Source organism: Anser brachyrhynchus (genome assembly GCF_964034855.1).
Source record: "Anser brachyrhynchus genome assembly, chromosome: 1".
In the NCBI taxonomy this organism is placed as follows: domain Eukaryota; kingdom Metazoa; phylum Chordata; class Aves; order Anseriformes; family Anatidae; genus Anser; species Anser brachyrhynchus.
In genome coordinates this window covers 32,989,007-33,007,383 of record NC_137694.1, presented here as the reverse complement: position 1 = coordinate 33,007,383, position 18,377 = coordinate 32,989,007, and the positions used below count along the sequence as shown (strand labels likewise).

General features: G+C 39.7%; 1 protein-coding gene across 1 annotated transcript in view; it reads left to right on the top strand.

The window, feature by feature from the left end:
* NELL2 (neural EGFL like 2) overlaps positions 1-18,377 on the top strand; it is a 147,042-nt gene that overhangs the window by 8,425 nt on the left and 120,240 nt on the right. The window contains exon 3 of the mRNA XM_080576681.1: positions 14,542-14,692. Within this exon, the coding sequence (XP_080432807.1) occupies positions 14,542-14,692 (151 nt within the window). The remainder of the gene's footprint in view (positions 1-14,541; positions 14,693-18,377) is intronic.

Sequence of the window (18,377 nt, the reverse complement as noted above, 5' to 3'; positions counted from 1 at the left end):
CTTGTTGAAGCTAGTGCCATCTTAGGGCACTGAGTGTTTGAAAGCCGAAGATGAGCCTGGTGTGCAGCTCTGGGGCATATATGGAAGGAAAAAGAGGGCATCCTTGTGCTGCAGTGGGGCAGAGCCTTCTCCTCCCAGAGAAGGGGAGGATGGTCGGAGGAGTGGAGGCTGAGGGGAGCCTCCTCCATGGCTATGTCCCCATCAGCAGTCCATTGGGAGCAGCCAAGCCCTCAACAGGCAGCCCCTCCTGCAGTGCAGCGGGGTGCAGTGGTCTCAGCCGGTGACAGAGGTGACACTGACAGCACAATGGCATCTGTCTTGCATGTGGCAGAGAACCCAGCACCTTGAAGCACCTGTGTCATGAGAGCAGGGGCAGAGGCCTACAGGCAGCTGTCGAGGACATCTTTCCATACTGCTGGAGGAGGATTGTGTTAGCAAGGGGCAGCGATGTGGGAGAATGAGGTCTTGCTGCCCTTACGTAACTACCTTGCTGTGACAGTTCTGTTGTCATGAAGTAGCTAGGTTAAAGTTATTTTTATTTTTTTTTGCCCCACTGCAGCACAGGTCATTCTCTAGTGAGGTTTTGGAGAGGAGAGCAGCATTTCCTATACACTCCTTCATGTTGATCAATCTCATAGTCTGTTTCCTCCTCTCATTTTGACACAACCAGACTGTTCCCTTATAAGATCTGGGAATTAGGTTCCCTACAGTCCACCTATGGCTTGCGTTCACCTAGTCTGTGCTCTCCAGTGCATCTGGGTGCAGCCTTGAAAAAATACCTCCGCGAATGGTTAACTTCCCTGCTTCTAGTGCATCTTCAGGGAGGCACGCAGCTGAGCTCGTAAGTTATTTAAAACCAGAGGATGAGAGCAGGAGATTATATATAGCTGTCATGGGAAGCCGTGCTTCCATGTAGTTACTCTTCAGTTCCCCATATTGTGTCTTGTTTGGCTGCACGCCAAGGTGCATATCCACAAAGCAGCTATGTTCTCCCACCTTAACTTCTAAGGCAGAGCAGAGTGTGGGGGGAAAGAATTAGGGGGTGAAAAATTATTTTTCACTGCTTTTTTTTTTTTTTTTCTTCTCTCCATCTGTTTTGGCTGAAACTCTCTACGTTTTGTCTCGGTGTTTAAGAAATACTGATTTATCCATTTCTGTGTTACCCAAAAGATTTATTCTTGGGAAAATCTGGGAAGAAATGTAATAAGAAAGGGTACTACCGTATTTATTTATTTATTTTCCTGGTTGTGCATTGTTTAACATGATAAATACTTCTTATGAATGTTTATTCAGTTATTTCAGGTAGCTGGCACTGGACTTAAAAAACTTAATTTTGCTGCAAAAATATTTTTATGATCCCATTCAGGGTGATTCCCCCTCCCCCCTTTTTTTAAAGCCATGTTTAGGTGGAAAAAAGAATGCTGTAGCCATTTTCAACATGCAAGAATTTAACAGCATTTTTTTTTCATTATTTATGATAAGTCATTTTTTGTTTATTTTTCTCTTCTTGGTGCATACTTTTTGTATGTGTTATCCTGATGACTTCAGGGAGAAATAAGAGCTTAGAAAACTGACTTTTGTGTTGTGCTGTCTTGGGAGATGCCATTCACATCTCTGTGTGCCGCTGGAAGGTGCTAAAGCAGTGGGCATGGTATAAAAGGATGAGATGACTGAAAGAGAATTCTGAAGACAGTGTTCAAAAGGGTTTCAGCTGATTAACATATTTGCAGCAGCAACAACATTGCTACGATAGGCTGTAATGTTTCCAAAGGAACCATTACAATCAATATTGCTAGTGATCCATAACTGAGAACTCTTTTAGTGGAATTTAAGTGGCAATTTCCTTCTCTAAAAACATAGAGGGAGTATAATAAGAAAAAGACCTCCACTTTTAGAGTTGTTCTCTTTGTTAGAGGAACATTTAGACAGTTTCATCAGCACAAATGCTTGTGTAAGGATAATTAGAGGATGGTAATGTCCATGTTGTTTATTCTTTGAAAAGAGTCACTGGGAAGAGATGCACTAGCCTTGACCCCATGGCTGGAAGTCTAGCAGTCTCTAAAGTCTAGTAGTCTATAAACACAGCTGAATAATGATCCAGAAAGGTTCCAAAGGAACTTTTGTGGTTTGGAGGTCAATAATCTGTGCTTTAATACCTCCCTAAACATGCATTCCCGTATTGGGCCATGGCTGTTCCAAAGATACTCAGAAAATTTCCTGTCACACTGGTTCATTCCCTTAAGCTTGAAACTGTCCCTAGCTTTGTTCAGCACCCATTCAAGGTGGGATAAACTTGAGGAAAATCTGTTAGCATTTCAAATGTAAGGAAAGCATGGGAGCTCACTTTTTTTTTTTTTTTTTTTTTTTTAAACAGAGATTGTCTGGTGTATTGCATTCATTCTGGGTTTCTCCATTTCAGAAAAATATCAATGAATTGCAGGGAGTGAAGAGAAGAACAGCAAACCCGATTATACAGTAAAAAGGACTAGCTTAGAAAGAAAGATTTTGAAAGAACTGAAAATGTACAGCTTGTCCAAGCAATGACAGAAGTGTTTTATGATAAGTGTCTGCTATTAGAAAATTCCCAGAGGTTTAGAATGAAGGACTTATTTAGTATTCAAAGAGGTCAAGGAAAGAGTAATTAGCTATGTTGTAGTAATTTTGTTACTTCCAGTTCATATGCCAAGGGCAGAGTGGATTACCCTGTAAATTTTTCCGAACTCTGGAAATCTGGGATGTTGATGGACAGATTTTAAGACACAACAGGGTATCCAATGCCTAATACTCATTAAAATCAAGCTGGTGCCTTTGATTTCTCCCTAAAACTTTATTTTGGTGCACTTGAGTATATTTTAATGTTACTTGGATGAAACAAGCCAACAAGAGTGAGGAAATCAGCATTTGGAAGTGTTTGTGATTTTAACTCATCCAAGCTTATAAACTGTGGATGTGGGTAAAACATGTACCTGATTCACTGGGGCTAGCATATCCATAGGATTCCATTAATACCTGATTTAAAAGGAAATTTATTGCAGGAGTTCAGATGAACTCTGAGCCTCCTCAGCTTCTTTGGGACCTCTGGGAACTGTAGCTTGAGTCCCTCATGTACTTTCTGCTGCCTGCCATGCTCATAGATGAGCTGTGTGTATGGTATTCCTTGGTATCCACAGTTCCGAATCTTTCTAAGCTTTTCTTCACCTGGCATCAAAACAGTTATTAGGTTAGTAGTGACTTTTCTGAGAATGCCAGTAAGGTTGGTGGCTTGGGTGCCTTTCTCCTCTCTTCATCTGTGTCCCCCTTGCCCACTGGCACTTCCCCCTTATTTCTGCTGGAACCTGAATTCCCCTTATGTTTCAGTCTCCTGCCTTCTCTTCCCATCTACTGCTGTTTGCTCAGGCCACTACCAGAGGCCTGGGGCTAGCAACAGTGTTGTTAGATACATCTGGCATGCTTGAGATAATTTTTTTTCCACTGGTGGCCTCCCTCCCCCTGCCTTGCATGCCTTGCTGGCTTTGTTACTGGGACGAAGGTCTGGGTTTTTGGATTTCCCCAAGTTGCTGACTGTTGACCGTTCTTCTGTGTCAGAAGTCGGTCTTTCATGTAGATCACATCATTGTGTTCATCTGGGAATAAAGATTGATCTCACATTAATTCTTTCTTAAGCTTACCATTGCCTTGTATGAAAATAATTCAGCCTTGACACTTAGATGTTTGGTGAGCCAAAGGCAATGAATCCTAAAGTGACTACAAAAGCAATTACACCCCAGAAAGTCAGAGGTTAGGGAAAGCTAGGATGAGCACTCCCAGCTGTTGCAAGGAGGGAGAAACCATTAGATTCTTAATACAGAAAAAAGCTAAATCCTCCAGCGCATCTGCACATGCTTGGTGTTGGGCTAGATAATCTCAAGAGGTCCCTTCCAACCTAAAGGGCCCTGTGACATGTAGGCTGCACGTGGTGGGTCCTCAGGAGCAGCACAGAGGTCACAGAAAAGGAGCTTTTGAGAGGGGGTGAGCAGGCCAGAGGCCATGAGTAGGCCTTGCTGACACTGGCACAAGCGAGAGCCAAGGGAGGAGAGCTGGGAGGTGTTGTGCAGGAAGATGTACAAGCGCCCAGCACGATCCTAATCCACAGGTGCCCTAGAAGGTGCTGGTCTCTTACAGTCTGTCAGTGCGTGACCCAGTTCCCTGCTGGGATATGATACATTTGAGGAGCCTGAATTGTGTCATAGCTTCTGGGAGGAGGGTAGGTCACGTAATCCAGCTTGATCTACATCCAGCGTAATCTGCTTCTGCGGTTTGTTATTGCTGCTGGTTTGTACTTTATTGGTTTTAATTGATTTGACTTTGTTTACCTTCCTTCATCTACTTTTTCATTTGGAAAAGGCTAACCAGCCTGCTTCCTCCTCCTGTCCCTTCCCCCATGATATCACCTGCATAACTTTTAAAATTCTGCCTGTGCTATATGACTAGGGAGTGGAAATAAATCCAGTCTTTCAGCAGTTTTTGTGTGTATCATGCCTTTATTACAGCACCAGTAGGGCTGGAAGACGATACATTATTTTTCTTGTGCTCTTCAGTATGTGTCCCAGTGTTAACAGCATTGTGTGGTGTGATATTTTTGTTTGTTGTTGGGTCAGTTTGACACACTGTGCTCATATGACATTATGCAGCCAAGCATAACCAGGTGCATATGCCACAGATGGCAGCAGCAAGGAAAACAAGACAGGCTTCATTTTCTCCACAGGTTTCAAGGTATTCTCAAACCTTCTAGAAAACCGCATTGTGCCTAAAGGGGCGTGAGTGTGTTCATGTATATATACATGTATATTTATAAAGCTATACTAACTGCAGTCTTTAAAATGTAGCTGGAACCTGTTAAATGAACCAGACAGAAATCCCACTTTACACTACTTCTGTGTTCTTCAAACATAATAGGTTTTATAGTGGTATTGGACCTGAAAAACCTAAACAACATCATTAAAAGTATTACCTACAAGGGAGCAAATACAAAGAGTCTTAAAGAATTTAAAGACAAATTGATAATAGTGGTGGAATATAGACTAGGGAAAACTAGTAATCAAAAAGCTATTGCATCTTATGGTTGATAACCCAGAAACTGTAAGTCACCAGAAAACATTACAATAATAAACACCTGGGGCAGAACATACCGTGCAACACACATTTTATTTTTCCTACGAGTAGAATTTCCATGATGAGCAGAAGTCATCTTTCATCTTTGTCACTTCGTTATCATGTAATAGGTCCCCACTGAATAGCACCTCTTGGTGATAGCACCTTGCATGATGACATAGTTACACTGAAGGAGATAGTATTGCTTGTGAGCAGGGAATAGTGGTTTTCTGTATCATATATGCATTTAAAAAATCCTGATAATGCTTTTCTATGTTGCTTCCCCCTGTGTTGATGCACACATTACTTATATTCCTTTCAGAAGTGCACATTCACATATTCTTTGGCAGTTTGGTGGGAATTGTTTTAGTATCAATCTAGCATGGTAGGATCTGTATAGTTTTTTTAAGCAATTCAGTTGTTTCAGTGTACTGCTAAGAATACAGATTTATTATCTGGAGCTCTATACATTTAAATTCAGGTTTTCCTACAGTTAGGTTTCTCATCCATTGCAAAAGGTTTGAAAAATATGCTGTTGAAGATTCTGTCTAGAACTTTTACTGTATTTATTTACCTATTTACATTTTGCCTACTGAGTCTCCAAGTCATGAAACCCTCAGACATGGACCCTACGTATTTCTGGAAGAGTGCACCTGACTTGCAGCTGTGCTACTTTGCCTTATAGCAAATTGCTTGGACTTGTAACCTGGGTGAAAATTCCTTTTTTTTTTTCTTTTTTTTTTTTTTTTTCCAAAGGGACCATAGCCAAAGGGAGGGTGAGAGACATCTAATTGTACTAACATTGTGATCTGGTAAATTAAGCCCGAGATCAAAAGAGAACTTTGATATGTTGTCCTGCTGCTCAAATGGATTTTTGTAGTGGTGTAAATTTAGCCACTGGATCTCTCTGCATTTATTTCATTGTGTTGAAAGGATCTGCTAACCAAGCAAAGGTGCTGTGGTTGTCTGCAGTGTGCTACTGGCACACAGAGATTCACTGCCATTGAAGCATTTCCCTGGTTATTATCAATGTGGGGAATCATCCTTGCAGCTGCACTGTTAATGTGACAACTTCACAGAAGCGGCTGGATTTTGCTCGTGTAGTAGGTGGCTGGGTGGAAGGAAAGATCCACCTTCCCCATTCCGTGCAGTGTGATCCGGTTGTGTATGTGTGTGCCATGAAGAATCGTTTCATAGCCCAAATCCCAAGATTATCTCAGGGGTTTGGCCATGTTTGAAAGAGCTTGATTGTATTTCAGCGGGTAGCACCTGAACAACTGTTTTGTGTATGCACAAGGATGCACAAGGAGGCTGTTTTAGCAGGGGAAGTCAGTCAGGCTGTGGGAAGGTAAACTCAGCATTACAGAAAGATTCAGCTTCATTTGACTTTCCTTGTCTTCTGTGTCTGGAAGTGGCTAGTACGTAAGTTCAGAGGCTTAATTCCAAGTATAATCACTCTCAAACTAACATTGAATAATCTCTTCTACGAAATGGTCCTGGACAGAAGCAGATTTTTGGTGATATTATTGTTAATTTACAATGAATGCATGATATATTGCAGCCATAGTTTGCCCCAGACAGTCTTGTATTTGCAAACTCTTTCCTAAAGAGACATCCAAGTCAGTGCCTGGAGCTAGCAAGAATGATTGAGGGCTTTTGCCAGCCAGTTGTCCCATTCTATCATATCTGGTGGAGGGTTTTCTCCTATATGAAATATGTTCTGTTTTCATTGCATTTTGCAAATGCATTTGTATTTGTATTTTGTGTATTGTATTTGTTGATTTTTATTGCTCTTTAGCTTAAAAAAAACAAAACCAAAACCAAACAAGCTTAACAAACCAAGCAAAAATTGCCTTGGGACTTTGACCATGGAGAACAAAACATTACAAACAAAGCTCTTTGAATGAAATCATGATTACTTATGTAAATGCACAAACAACTCCCAATTACACAAGCTCCGTAATGGTTTGGTTATTTCAGATCAGAAACATTGCAGCTGCATTCAGGCATACATGCCCAGACTCTCAGTACTTTTTTCCGCATCTTCTCCTGCAGTGGATTTATGTTCTCAGCTGTGCTGAAAGGGCTTTAAATACACAAGTATGTAGCTTGTAGGTGGGTCAGAGTTTTGACCAGAAGTAATGTGTTTAATATTTTTTGAGGCTATCAGTATGAACAGTGAGTATAATTGGGAGAAAAACAAGTGTGCTCAGAAACAGGCCCTTCTAAGTCTCTTGTGTCACTCCATCGTGACTTGTGGGACTTTGCATATGTAACATAGGTCTGCTTGTGTGAAGCTGGAGGAAAGCCCTTGCTGGGTGGCTCACCAAAACTGTGGCTGACATTCAGAATAGAAACAACTGCAAAGCAAAGGCAGTGGAAACCTCTCCAAATGCTGCAAGAACAAACTGTGACTTTTCTCCCCTTGTTTTTATTTGAAGTAATGATTTGGCTTCAAGTGAGTTTTTGTGTCAATTGTTTAGTTTAAGTGCATTTTTTGCTCCTCTGTTTCTCCTTCCCATCCATTGCAGTTCTTCCTACCTCTATCTGTGTTGAGCCATCTCTGTAATGGAGACGAGAAGGAAGACACGTAGATGGTGATCAACTGTGGTGGTGCCTTAACTGCACAGGCAGATGCAGTCTGTGTGGCATCCCAAAATCATTCCCTGAAAGATCCCTGATCATTCAGCCTGGGATATTTACTGGAGTCCTTGCTCCCTCCCGGTTCATGAGTTTTTGTGCTGTTGAGAGTAGGTAGCACCCAGTTTATAGGGAGCACCAAGGTGCTTAAAGGTCTCTATATATTTACCTGGTTGGATCCTGACATACAATTAGACCATAGTCATAGTGTTCACCCAGACCTGACAATCTGGCAGTGCCATGCACCTCCTTTGGGAATGGCCCCAGTGGGAGTCTTACGGGGTCAGTGCTCACCCCCTGTCTTTTAGTCTTTCAAAGCTGGGACAGGACTGCAGCACCTCCTCCCAAACTCCCGCAGAGCTCCTCCCTAGGGCTTGGCAGAAACCAAATCAGGTTCATGTGGTTTTGGAAGACTGCAGCTGCGCCTGTTTTGCTATTCTCTCTGAAATGCTTGGGAACCTATCAGGAGGCAGGAATGAACAAGCTTGTAGGAAAATTGTGTTGTTCTTAAGGGTCTTTTCCAATGTAAATGACTCTATGACTCTATGAAAAGTAGCTCAAAATGTTTTATCAGTTCAAATAAAGAATCAGGTATGTATTAAAAAAACAAAACAAAACAAAAAAAAACCCACAAAACTAACCCAATCAACATTCCCACTGAAACCATAACATCGTATTGTGGGGTTTTGGTCTAATAAACATTGCTTTACTTCTTTCTATCTTCAGTTTTCATTACAGTCATTGTTACAGGAATGCAGCTCATGAATTTGAATGCCCTGTGCTCCACTTAAAACCTGCTGTACCCTTTCAACCTTGTAAAGATTCTGCTTTGGGACCAGCTTCACATTCTGCCTCGTTTTCTGAGAGTAACTTAGTCTGCATCGGTTACTTAAATAAAGAACTGTGTAAAGTAAACAATCTGAGATATTGTTGCCCTTTGTAGACTTTGTGAAATCCCTAGTTAAGTGAAAGATTAGCCCAAAAATGTAATAAGGAGAAGTGACACAATGTGAATTTATGCTTGTGACACTGATCCGAACTAGTATAGGAAAATGAAACAAAATTGAGCTAGCTTTATTATATTTTGATAGTGTTTTTAGCCTGCAGCACTTCTCCATTTTCTCACAAACCACTAGAATTAAATTTGGGTAGTTCAGCAAACCTACAGTTAGATGCAGAATTGATTTATAGATGCAGCTATTAAAAGCTGATTATGTGCACATGAAGCAAACTGTGGAGCTCCATTAATTAGAAAGCCTCCTTCAAAGGCTCTTCTGCAGGAGTTTGTTTTATAATTCAGTTCATCCTGTATGTTTAGTTTTAGATGCACTTCAGAAACTGAAGAGCCCACCCTATGCTAAGACAAGTTATCCATTCCATTTAATAACGGTTTGTTTTTAATGTGGGCTGGAAAACATCTGTAATGGATGGCTGGTCCTAAACCATATTTGAATGTAGACTTTTTACTATGCAATCTGTTACACTGCTGGAGGTCTGTGTGGAAGTCTTTCTGCTTACCTCCAGTAACTTGTTCCTGGTTGCTTCCAATACCTCTTTTAGGTAGTAGGGGGAAGTTGGTTAGTTATAGCTGGATCAGTTGCCCAGTCTGGTTCCCCATGCATTTGCATGAATGCAGTTGTCACCACAGGGGCGAGGAGAAGTAATTAAAGGCTTCCACCTCTTTCTGCTGTGTCAGTTTAGACTGGTGGTAGTGCCTTTAGGCTATGGAGTGAGTACTGTTGAAAGTTAGACTTACTGTCTTGGATATACTGTAGTAATTAACATAGGATGGTTTGGTTTGTAAGGGACCTTGAAGATCATCTAATTCCAACCCCCCCTGCCATGGGCAGGCACACCTCCCACCAGACCAGGTTGCCCAAAGCCCCATCCAGCCTGGCCTTGAACGCTTCCAGGGATGGGGCAGTCATCTCGTGAGCATGACTGAAATGACAGTGTATAAGCTTAACACCTCCAGGAGTGAATGGCTCCAGTGTTTGCAAAAGCTGTGAGTACAGATTGTCTGTGAGAGGGAAAATGTGTCCTCCTAGATGAGACTGCTGTTGCAAATGCTGAGCAGAGGCAGTCACTAAGCTTCTTTGATTGGCAGAGTTCCTTCAGGTCCTGTGGTCAGTGGTTTCCTTCACTGAGCATTCAGACTGCTTTGCAATGCTAGATCTTACAGGATTTGTTTTTCTGTGCCTGTGGCCAGCTGATCACCTCACAACTAGCTGTTCCAGATGAAGACCAACCACCTCCTACTGCTTGTCTGCATCCTTCCTAGGACTGTAAACTCTCCTCAATTACTGTGTGCAAACTTAGCCGAATTAGCTCTAATTAATTCTCAGGTGATCAGTTCTGCTGACTTTGTAAATCATTATTATTGCCTACCATGGTATGTGCATGTTGCATATTAATTCTCCCTTCCCCCAGCCTTCTTCCCCAGTTTATTGCGTTGTTTTCAGTAGTTTTGCTAAATCACGTCTCACATCAGCTCTACATGTTACCGAATGAGCATTATTATTCCATCTAAAGGCATTTTCATGCTATAACCTTTAAATTTACCAATGAATTCAATGTGTTATGCTTTGAGATTGGATTTTTGTTTCTTTCATTTCACTCACTCTTCTAGAAATTAAAAATAGAGTGTTAATGCTATGGATTTGTGAGTTGTTCTGGTGTAGTCAATCCAAACATATGCAATATTCTAGGAATGCAAAAATGATACAAAAGTAACATGGCTAGAGACAAATTTCTCATTCAAACTAATAGTTTTTGCCATTATTTTTTTTTTTGCAGTCTAATATCAAAAGATTTAGGATGTTGGTTTTGTGTATTAAAAGTGCTCACAGTATGAGGTTTTTATGTAACTCTTGAGAAACCACAAACTATTAACCGAGATATACCAGTTTGATTTTCCAAGCTATTATGGAAGAAGTCCAGTTCCAGTAAAGTATTTTCCTTCAGTCTTAAAATGATTTCCAGAAGCCAAATGTCAAGAACAATCCTGAATCAGTATTTATTGAGCACAGCTGGTGATCTATCAAGCAACTACTGCTAGTGTTCAAAGGTAATTGGAATGAGGGATTTGCACTGTTGTGTTAGTGTAAAAAGATGGATCAAGGACCTTTCACTGGTCTTTTTTTTAAGAAATCCACCTGGTGCTTGCACTGAGCGAAGGGTGCTGTACTTCATCAGAGTAGGAATAATTCAAAAAGCTGTGTAGCTCTTTGGTACAGTAAGTATGAACTATTTGCAATACCAAGACTGAATGGCCATGTGTTTTGGCAATTTAATACTGTATCAGGTAATGTGGCAATAATCTTAATACATAGGCTTTCAGCATGATCTAATCAAGTCCAGATGCTTTTATTTTTTTATTTTTTTGAGAAGGTAGTCTAAGGTCACGATGAAAGTATAGTGTGCCCAGATATTGTTTTATAGAAATAAAAGAATGGAAAACTCTTGTCCAGCCTAATGATAGGGTAATGATTCACAGGGGTGACATGAGTAGGCATCAAAAAAGATTCCTCTCTTGCCTGTGTAGAGGCAGCTCTTCTTTTCCCATGTCTGTCTCAGCGTAGTAATGAGGGGCGGGGAGGCTGTGGACTGCTCCACGTGGCTGCTAGGGTTTGTTTCCTTGCTATATCACAGGCTGTCTGTAGCAAAGTGTTTGCATTCCCAGTAATTCCAATTAGAATAAATTGTGTGTGTGGGAGGGAGATAATCATTTATGTGTGAATGGAACTGGCCTTGTGTAATGGTACCTCTATTATACATATACTTTCTTTCATCTGTTGCTACTGAGAATATAATTTGGATTTGGTGGAAATTAATATTTCTTTCTAATTTAAAGGTTATGGATTTTATTTTTGTTAAACAAGCATAGTCCTGTGGACCACTTCCAGCATACAGCATTCAAGACTTGCACTGGTAGGGTGTGATAGAAGTCAAAACTAGGAATGATGCATATGGATAAACCAGAGTGTAACTGGGGCGGAGAGGCACTTTAGCATCTTCTAGGATTCAGAACTGCACAGGGAAAATCCAGATTCTGCTATTTCACGCAGTTCTGATGTGACTTTGTCTTGACTTTTTCCTCTAGCCTTCTTCCTCTTCCCTCCTCTTCCTTTGTCCCTGTCTTCCCATCAAACTCATATACCTCCTACTGCAATGGAAAACCATAAATGTTGTGTGTCCAACTCCAATACACAAGCATGGAAACTGATTGTATCTAATCAGTACTGTATTGTCTCTATAGATTCCTGTGTGCTGACTTTCTAAATTTGAGTACGACTTATATGACCTGACACAAAAGCTGCTGAATGAAGGCCCTGTGCAGCTTCTTCACTGTCACGTGCATATGGCTGGGTACTTTATCAGCTCTAACTGATAGGGAGGTGATGATGTAGAAATCATCTTCATAACCCTTTTCCTCCACCCTTCCCGTTCCTCTTAGTAATGCTTGCAATGTTGTAGGTGAAGGGGAATCAGCCTGAATTAATGTGGCTGAAAAAATACTGGGTTTTCATGGGGTATACTCTATAGGCTTGGTTTCAGTCATCTTCTGAAATTGAGCAAAATATCTCCAGCAAGGAACTTTAAAAGAAATATGAGGCTGTTAGAGGGACAAGAGCATTGTTACAGTGCAGTAAGAGTGATTAAGATGTAAGCAAGAAGGTTTCACACATTCCAGTGGTCCCAGCTTTGGGTTTTGTTCTGCCGCTGTTATTTACTTTAAATTGCACTGCTCATCCTGACAGAGACTTCTGAGACTACAAGCCCTTCAGGCAGGTGAGCTCTGCTCCTCAGGGCAGAGCCTCTTGCTTATGCGCACAAACACATAAATATAGTTTTATTATACCTGGTCACATCTTCTGTCATTAGTCAAAATGAGATTATTCTAGTTCGAGTGTAAACATGTAACATGTTTGTGGGCCCCAAACCAGACTGTGTAAATGCTCTAATGATAATGAACCTGCAAAAGAAAAGGATATTGTCTGGGCTTTTGAAGATGAGAAACCCAGCTCCCCTGGTTGCCAACTTGGATAGAGGATGTGCTTTATACCGAAGAATTTGGCTCTGTAGGCTTCTATGTGGGTTTAATATTTTCATTTTCATGTATTCTTCTGTATCTTGATAGGAAAGCTGCTGATAAGAGCTGCAGTGCACGAGGAGCTTGTGATCGTGATATGTTCGTTCTGTGTCCTTCCTCTGCTCTGCCCGCTGGGAATAGATTGTTTATATTGCTGGAAATAGTTAATGCAGTTAAACTATCTTCCAGCATGCAAACCTATGTCATTCCACTCTGTTAGTGTCCCTTGGCTAAAAATGAATGCTTTGATGTAATTCTATTTGAGTTGCTTTATGATTTATTAAGAGTTCCATTAAAATACCATGGATGTCTGCTTCAGTGAGAGAGTTATGCAATCCGCAGTAGAAAAGATAGGAAGTTTCAAAGATCTTTTTTTTTTTTTTTTTTTAATTCCCCTTTGTGAAGAAAAATGAGTCAAATTCAGCTCACTGTACAGGAGTCTGGTTAGGACTTTTGGGTCGTGCAGATTGTTATATTTCTTAAACACATTAAAATATTTTTGTTTCACAAAGCACATTAAAATGTTTGCTGTTAATACACAGTAGTATTTTTGTAGTTACCCCTTGCAATGTAAACCACTTTCTTGGAACAGCAGTGTAAACTGGAGCTCATCTTCAGTGCTGCCAACAGAAAATCAGCATTTCTGCTGCAGTTAGCTCTTCTGCTGTTTCTGTCCCTGAATTAGTGCCCCTGACTTAGAGCAGGATGTTTAAATTGTAATGACAAGAAGCTTGTGAATTGATTTAGTTTTTGCACAGTTGATTACACACTCTAATGAATTGATTTTATGCATTAAAAACATATATTAAGGTTTTTTTTCCTAGTATAATATATTATGAAAAACCTTGGGAATTGTTTTTCTAGCATTTTAACATCTTATTTTGTAAATTATCTCTCCAGGGGGCTTAAGGTTGAGCCTTTTTATTTTCTATGTGTGTGTTCGCATAGAATTATGTGAATTCAACAGAAGCATTGCTTCAGTCTTCAGATCATGTGTGGGCTTTTAAAAGAAAATCTTTTTTGTGTATGTGCAATTACTCTAACAACTGTTCTTGACATCCTGTACAAGAAGCAGCAGCAACGTGCTGCACAACTGGAGTATATAATGATTAATTAGAAAGACTATATTTTGAAAAATGGTGAGGTTTTAAGTTCATTTGTAACTATTACTTAAAACTGAGTAGATTGTCCCTAATGAGAAACTTTTTTTTTTAAATTAAAAAAATAATACTTGTGCATAGCTATTAAGCATAACATTTTTGTAGAAGTCATAAAAAAGAAGCTCAGGTCACGCTTCACAGATTAGCCTCATATCCAGTGTTATCTGTATGTGCTTGTTTCCTAATGAGTCCATATTTTGGATGAGATATTAAGGTACCATCTGGCCATCCATACAGAGAGTAAATGTCATGACCCTCACTTAAAAAAACAAACAAACAAACAAACAAACAAAATGAATCCCCCCACCCAGAACAGAATGAGTGTCCTAGAAAACATGTTTCTTTTGTTGCAATGGCTCTCACTTCATGTAACAGTGTTTTAAACACTTTTATCCCCGTTTTTGCCTCTCTGTTCATTGTGCTACTCAGATGTAGTTCGTTATTTTGTAAACTCTTTGATTTGAATTTGTAAAGTAAAGTAATATTTTATACTGAGTGTTTTTCTGCATTTTCTTTTAGATACTTCAAGAACTGTAAAGGCGTCTCCAGAAACAGCTGAAAACTTTTTTCAGAAGTTGAGAAATAAATATGAATTCACAATCCTGGTGACCTTAAAACAAGCCCATTTAAATTCAGGGGTTATTCTCTCTATTCATCATTTAGATCACAGGTAAGTACCACTACCTGTATGCCATCTAATTAAAGTATATGTATTCATGCAGTCAAAAATTGAACATAAATTATGGCAATACTGTTGTGTAACAGGTCATCTGCAAATATATATGTGGTGTATGGGTAGGCATATTGTGAGGATGCGTAAAATTTCACAAGTCCAAATCTGTCAAGGGATAGTGAAGCAGCTGTCACTCTTCAAATGTCTCTTGCCACTAAGGGCATGAAAAGCCATTTCTCTCTTGCTGGTCACAGCTGAGCATCTGGTCCTTACAGTTGGTGTGAAGCTGTCACATCTGTAGAGCCACACTGATTTGCAAAGCCTGGCCTTATACATTTGCTGCTTCACCAGTTAGTTTTTAACACTGTGGGCAGTTAAAAAAAATAGAGAAAAAGATCCTCCAGTTATTGGCTTACACCTACAACGAACGGCAGAGCACTTAACTCAGAACGCTGTCAGCCTTAAATAACTAAAGTAAATGACACTGAGCATTTGAGGATTGTTTCTTTGAGAGGATAACAACTGCTAGAGGAATAAGATATTCTTTATATTTCTGAGTAATGGCTAATAAAAATAACCTCCCTATGACTCTGTGACAGAGTAAAAAGGAGTTTTAAAATGTGTGCTTTCTAAGCAGTCATCAGTACCAACAACAGACATCTGCTTTAGGTTCAGAGTTCTTATTTTTTTTTCCTGTGTATAATCCCACTAATTCTTTCTTGTCAGTCTCACTGCAATGTACAAAAAAATAAGGTAAAGATGGATGTTCAAGCAAAGCAAAATACCTGTTGCTTTTACAAAAGTGTGCAAGTTTTCATTATCAGGTGTGGCATCAATTATTTTGTGCTGGAAGGTGGTCCAGTTGTATTTTATTTCCCAGAGGCCCCACTTTCTGCAATTCACCTGTTTAAAAAAAGAGGGGGAGGGAGAGTGGAAGAAATAAAAAGGAAAATATTCCTAAGGGTCATTATGCGAAGCTTATAAAAGCATCTTTACCATTGCAAGGGGGTGTTTGAATGCCTCTTGCACGACGTTTTTTGAAGTTATATCAAAACGCCAAATGGCTTCTCTGTTGTTACCTATGTCTCATCTGTAAGAGTGAGCAATGGGCAGAACTGGGCAGCTGTGAATATTGAGTTTCTAATTCAGATTGTACCACCATAGGTGGAAATCATCCCAGATGGACAAGTTTATTCTGGCACAAATGAGGAAACCAGTCTGTAGGGCCAGCTGTGCCCTAACTAAGCTTGTTTCTACATTTATAGGAAGAGCGTGGGCTGGTTGTGCTGCTGATAGGACCAACACAACTAGAGTTGAAATTTCAAAATGAGAGATGAAACTTTTATGTGTCAAAACACCTGCAGAGGTGGGAAAAGATTTCGCCAATGTGAAACTCTAGATGAGTTTGGAAAAGCGAGTAACAATTGTCCTTCTGAGAGAAGGCAAGAGACTTTTAGCTGTGACTGGTACTCGGTGTTGTTGATAAGTTATGGACTCAGATTGCCACCCAGAAAATGCATGCTGCTGCGAGGAAAATTCTTGCCTTTTATTTGTTGTAGTTTATGGGCCCCAAACTGGTGACTGATGGCTCTGTGTGCCTGGACAGGGATAAAAGACAGTGCACGTGTTACATCACTCAGATTTCTTTCTATGATATCAACAAAAGGGGACTTCTCTTCTGCCATCCTTCTTCCGTAGTGTGCTCCAGGACTAGTAAGAAATTGCTTCTGGTGTTAAACCAGATCTCAAGTGCAACAAGGGAAGATTTCAGTTCACCGTGTACTGGATGAGTGCTTTTTGGTCTGTGTTCTGGGACAGACAAAGGCCAGTCCTCAGTGACTGCAGGCAAGCTGCCCTGCTCCTGCTAAAGGAGCTGCAGAGGTGAGCAAAGAGAAGTGAAACTCTCAGAGTTTGGGAAAGAGAATAACTATGACCTGTCGGAAAGGAAGCAATGATTGATATAAAACCTTTCCTGCCCTCAGGAATGGCATGAAGAAAGAGAAGATTGAAAAAATGTGTAGTGTATAACTGAGCCAAACTTGACGTTCACTTGGAGGGTGGCCAATTGGGAGAAAACTGTGCTACTTCACGAACACAAAGATTGATAACACAAAGTGATAGTTAGGTACAAAAAAATGTGTGATGAACTTTTATCAAGGGGTTGAAGAAGAATTTGAGGTATTGTTTGGGAAAATTAGTCCTTTAAGTGAGTAAGAGTGGACAAATAGACCCACCACTGCTCTTATGGGAATAAGAACACATTAAATTGCTTCTATCCATCCATAGCAAAGAAAAGGTTAAAGCTGTGCTGACATGTAGGTCATATGGCCACAAAATATAATGCTTCTTATGTGATTTGCATCTTGTTCAAACATGTCATCTACTTATACCCATATAAAATATGGTTATAAAAGGCTAACAAGCAGGACTCTGGAAATCTAATTATTTTATACTGTATCTATTATAATAATAATACGTATTATTATTTATAATTTTTATTTTATAAAAATTTTATATTTTATATATTTTATATATTATTTTATTTATATTTTATATAAATATACATATTTTTGGGATGGGTGATTAGATCTTTTTATGATATATTGACAACAAACTTTTTCATGAAATTTCTCTCAAACCTTCAATACTTTCCGGTTTTGTTGTTACATTTCTGTCTTCTCCTTCTGTTTATTTGCATCTCAGGACTTCAAATGTCTAAGTGCAATGAAGGGCAAAAAGTTTGCATTTTTCAAGGTTTCTGGCTGAAATAAGGTTTGCACTATGTGTGTAGATATTTTAACTGCATATGCATTGCTGGGCATTTTTGAGGCCCTTTTGCTCTTAACCATGCAAACGTTTAGTACCCTGATTCTAATGTTGTTACATCATCATGAAAAGTGATGATATTAGTTCATGTCTTGCTGAAAAAAAATCTCTTGTCACCACTGTAGCCAGTGTGCCTTCTCTATCTTGTTGCATCTTAAGTGATACTTAGTGCTTGTATACAGAATGTCTACAGGGATGTATGCTTTATGTTTGTTTTTGGGGTCTCCTTGCAAGCCTTTGGATAAAAGCCTTTTAGATTATTTAGGCCAGTAGAATCACTCATCAGGTCAACTTTGTGTGAAGTAGATAAATAAAAAATCTATATGTGAATATTTCATCACTTTCTTTGGGAGAATATTAGGTAATCTAGTGAAAAAGAAACTTGAATTTCTTTTAAAAAATGCTAGGCCTAATCTGACCCTATTGCAATCAGGGAAAACCTTTGCATCCAGCAGATGTAATATTAGTCTCAACGAGAGTATGACCAGAAAGAACTTGTGGCTATTAAATCAGATGTGCCCTTAAGCTTTTAATAAACACTTTCCAATCTGGTCTGTATCCTACATCTATAGGATGTACAGAATATGTATTGTCTGTGTGTCATAATAGTGTTTGCTTCATTTAATTGTACTGACCTGGGGGTTGGCTTAGTTTGGTGTCAATAATACTGGAATTAGGCTAGCATCTCTGAGTCTCCTGAAGTATCTCTTATGGCTTTCATTTTATTTTATGATGAATGACAATGAAGATAGGAGAATGTAAGAGTTGAAAGAAACCACTTATATGCTTTACATTAGCTAACTGCTTCTTCAGTGCCAGATTTCCATCTCGCATATTGCCCATATCTGACCAGGGA